Here is a 3,931-nt window from a genome sequence, read left to right as displayed (position 1 = left end):
TAGCCAATTCATTCAATTTTTCTCCTGACATGGTTGATCGGAGAAAAGTTTTGATGAGCTTTATCTTTGAGAAACTTTGCTCTGCACTTGCTACTGTGACCAGGACAGTCAACAAGATTTTATAAGCAATATGGACATTTGAAAGCCGGGTAAACATTACATCCACCAAAATTTCAGTCAAAAAACGTAGATTATAGATACCACATAAAGCCCGAAGAAAGTAAAAAAACTACAATAAAAAATTAGAAGCCCAAACAAAGCAAATACAAGAAAATAGACTTACAGCTCCTCACGGGTCTTTCAATCAAACCTAGAGACGATACAAACGAATGGAGTCGATTAAGGCTTGTCTGCAGATGAATATTTGGAAAGCTTGGGGAATAAATCGATGACATGCTAAGCAAAATTCATTTAATAAATACTTGGTTTTGGGCTATCTAATAACTACTATTATATATAATAATTTTTAAAAAAAATTTTGGGCCCAAACAAAAAAAGATGAGCCTGAGTCATTGGACTCATTTGCCTCTTAATAGACACGGCCCTGCGGTGCATGCAGGCATGCCCACCCACGTGGGTTGGGCAGTGCACGCCAAAGTATCCAACGCGAAATGGTACACTTCTTTTTGTTCAAGTTTTTTCCTATAACATGCATGTAAAGGTCCAAGTGTGGTGTTGTATGCATGATGCATGAAATGTCATTGAGAACGTGGATAGTTAATCATACGTAATACATGAATGTATAAGTATTTCTTTTCATGAAAATTATTTTAACTATGAAAGAATGATGTTTATGAAAATTTATGAGACATGTTTACTCTTCTTATAAATGGCACGAGTGATTTTCAAGTATGAATATTTATGAACATGAAATGAAGAGTATGAAAACGTTATTTTGAAGTTTATGTTTACTTGTGGTGACAGTATGAGACTGGTGCACCAGGATGAGCTCTAGGGAGTCTAGGGAGGCCTTTCCAAACAAGAATGAACAGTATGCATATTAACTTCGGCTAATATGAGCTGTATCAAATGATATACTTAGGTTGCACAACTATTTACATAAACATCATGGAACTCAATGAATTTGCTCTAAGGATGTTTATCACATTTGCATTATAATTCATCACCCAAATCAGAATTCTCCGCTGCATTTTGTTGAATTCTTTGCTACATGCATTTGTCTCTACCTTTATTTAATATTTTTGTCGGTTTGTCTATTATTTTGCCGACAAGTCTCAAATAATTAATCCAACCGATATAAAATATTTAACCAGCCCTCACGTCCAATAATAAACAATGGAGCCCATAGTTTTACATTATCTAATGACCCATACACGTATCCAACACATAACGATCTGATACCATCTTGACATTGAGATATATAACAAGTACCCAAATATTTTCCGTAGAAAAAAAAAACTAATTTGAATTAGGTGGGACCATCTGGATGGAGAGACGGGTAGGATGTGACGGATGAGAATCAACGGCTGTACGTGGCAGAGAATCCACATGGGGCAGGTGCTAGGCCGCCAATAGAAAATGGGCTGGCCCAAATCGTAACCAAGAATGATAACCCAATTAAGACCAGGATTCAATTAAATGGACACATTCTCTGTACCTTGTTTAATTATTCAGACACGTGCCAGCATTAATTAAAATTTTGCTTTTCCTTTTGAAATACTTTAAAATCTAAATTAACAAAAAAAATCATTACAAGATAAATTCAATCCCATCCCCTCGTCGTAATTCTTGATTCCACCCTCAAATGGATACAAAATCCTAGCATAATAACATTTTTAAATACGCCACGAAAAAACGTTGATCGAAAAATTTGTTTATAAATGATTTTAAATCCATTCGATTGTTTAGATTAATTTATTTTGATTGAATTTTAAATCCACATATGTTAAATCATTACATTCAAGTTCAGAATATAAGAACATATATAAGATCATAGTACTTCATAGTTTCATAAATGACAAAAAGATTTACTTTCTATGATATTTAGTTCGCCTCCTCTATCGATTGACTCGCATGTGCTGCATTAACATCTCCGGTGTCTCTGCCTTCCCAATAATTTTCGTACATTAGATCATCAGTCTCAAGTTCATGTCGACATATCGGACAACGATCATGTGCATCCTAAGTATAATATCATGTTTTAAACAAAAAAAAAAACATGAATAATTATGGTGTACGTACAACAATCATGTTAGAATGCTTACCAGCCATGATTCAAGGCAGTGACTGTGAAAAGTATGGTTGCAGGGTAATTCTTGCAAAGCATCGTTCACGATGAAATTCTCTAGGCAAATGCAGCATTGTGAATCTTTATCAAACTTTTCCAACAATATTTCTTCCGTGAGGAAAGTAACTGGCAGCATTAAAATCACTTTTTTACTCGAGGGTTGTGATGATCTTCTTCTGGCTTCGGATTCGCGTCGTATCGTCTTGAATACATAATGATAGGATAGTATAAAACAGTGAGATACGTATGATTCTTGATCACAGTTGTCATGAATCGCTTTCTCGAAAATGATGTGATCGATTTTTAAATACACATGTACATATATAGAGATACTTCAATTCTTTATCAGTTTTTATGTCAGAAATATTACTTTTCATGATAAATATAGACCGCGTCAATCTGTCTCTAAATAAGAGATGGTTGGCGAACTCTTTATAGTTAATATTAGAGTGTGAAATATGTATACCTCTTGCAAACGAGCCATCATGGTGCGATGTGTTTCCGTAAGTAGTTGTCCTATGCGGATATCATCTGCTTGGCCCCTTGAAGATCGGGGGCGACGCAAGTTGGGATGCCTTAAAGAAACAGGCTCGACAACATCATCGTTCATGACAAGATTCCTTTCAAACGTATTACCTGCGTTATGCAATGTCATTGATTATACGTCTAACTTTCCTGCATTCGGTTTTGCTTTTAAGCTTTGAAAACTTTTAGCAGATAGTTTTCTGCAAGTTGGTTTTGACACAAAATTAAATAAATAATAGCAATCTGGATATAATACTTATGTAAAAAGGTAATCAATCACAAACTAAACTGGAAGAATTTTTAATCAAAATCGAACCTATCGACTTGAATTAAAAATATGTTATTCCGATCGGTAATCGAATTGATTTGAATCTTAAAAAATTAGAAAGACCGAACTAGGACATTCAAAAGTTAGAGCGTAAGAAAAAGGAGAGTGACGATTGACGACATTGGATTGTTTCAATACCTTTCTTTTATTTTTTTATGTCAACTATTAATGAAAATATAGGGTAGAATAAATTCGAGCAGAAGCTTAGACAACACCAATTAAAAACGGTAGTGCGTGTTCGAAAAAAAAATTAAAGTCCGTTTAGAAAAAAAAATATGAGTTAAACTGAATAAACTAAAATAATTTTTTTTATGAAGCAAAAACCAAATTTCCTAATTAATAAATTTCTTCAATAAAATAAGTTATCGAGTTTAACCGAAATTTTGCTCACCTCTCCTAATTATAGGCGGCGGTCTTTCTACTTCCGGCAATGGTGGCGGAGCAATGCTGCTTGGTCTTTCTACTTCCGGCAATGGTGGCGGAGCAATGCTGCTTGACAAGTTATTGTTGGAGACGACGTTATTTCCATCCTGTTGTAAAACCCTAACCCTAGCATTCCAAGATCTTGGTGAAGTGTATATTGTCTTCAATATTGTGGCAACCAAACACACCACGGAGCACAACTGCACAAGAACAAGTTATTTATTTTGGTTCTGAATGAACATGAATAAGTAAAAATGTACATTTTTAATGAGCAGAGAAAATTCATTTTTCTTTTTCAGGATAATATTTCTTATAATGCATGAAGTTTTCAGATCCCAAAAAAAATAGTTTATAGTTTTATGTATAAAACCTATAAATAAATTATATTAAAACAAAATAATAAAATT

The 3,931-nt window shown here is 34.0% G+C and overlaps 1 protein-coding gene across 1 annotated transcript; it reads right to left on the bottom strand.

Annotated features, from left to right (window-relative positions):
* Nucleotides 1-2,004: 2,004 nt before the first annotated feature.
* On the bottom strand, nucleotides 2,005-3,549 carry LOC140830263 (E3 ubiquitin-protein ligase AIP2-like). The gene is made up of 4 exons (XM_073193547.1): nucleotides 3,493-3,549; nucleotides 2,715-2,884; nucleotides 2,226-2,450; nucleotides 2,005-2,142 (listed from the first exon to the last, which is right to left on the bottom strand). The coding sequence occupies exons 2-4, from the start codon at nucleotides 2,856-2,858 to the stop codon at nucleotides 2,005-2,007; spliced, it is 507 nt and encodes a 168-aa protein (XP_073049648.1). The 5' UTR covers nucleotides 2,859-2,884; nucleotides 3,493-3,549.
* Nucleotides 3,550-3,931: the final 382 nt, after the last annotated feature.

The sequence above is a fragment of the Primulina eburnea genome, chromosome 4, assembly GCF_022965805.1.
Source record: "Primulina eburnea isolate SZY01 chromosome 4, ASM2296580v1, whole genome shotgun sequence".
Classification (NCBI taxonomy): Eukaryota; Viridiplantae; Streptophyta; class Magnoliopsida; order Lamiales; family Gesneriaceae; genus Primulina; species Primulina eburnea.
Note: the sequence above shows the minus strand (reverse complement) of the source record. Positions and strands in the feature narration are given on the sequence as shown.

Bases quoted from the DNA above. Each gene is read 5' to 3' on its own strand.
- LOC140830263 (XM_073193547.1), bottom strand. From the start codon at position 2,858: ATGAACGATGATGTTGTCGAGCCTGTTTCTTTAAGGCATCCCAACTTG. The intron at 2,451-2,714 runs GTATACATATTT...TATGTATTCAAG, and splicing joins TGATGGCTCGTTTGCAAGAG to ACGATACGACGCGAATCCGA. The intron at 2,143-2,225 runs GTAAGCATTCTA...TATTATACTTAG, and splicing joins ACTGCCTTGAATCATGGCTG to GATGCACATGATCGTTGTCC.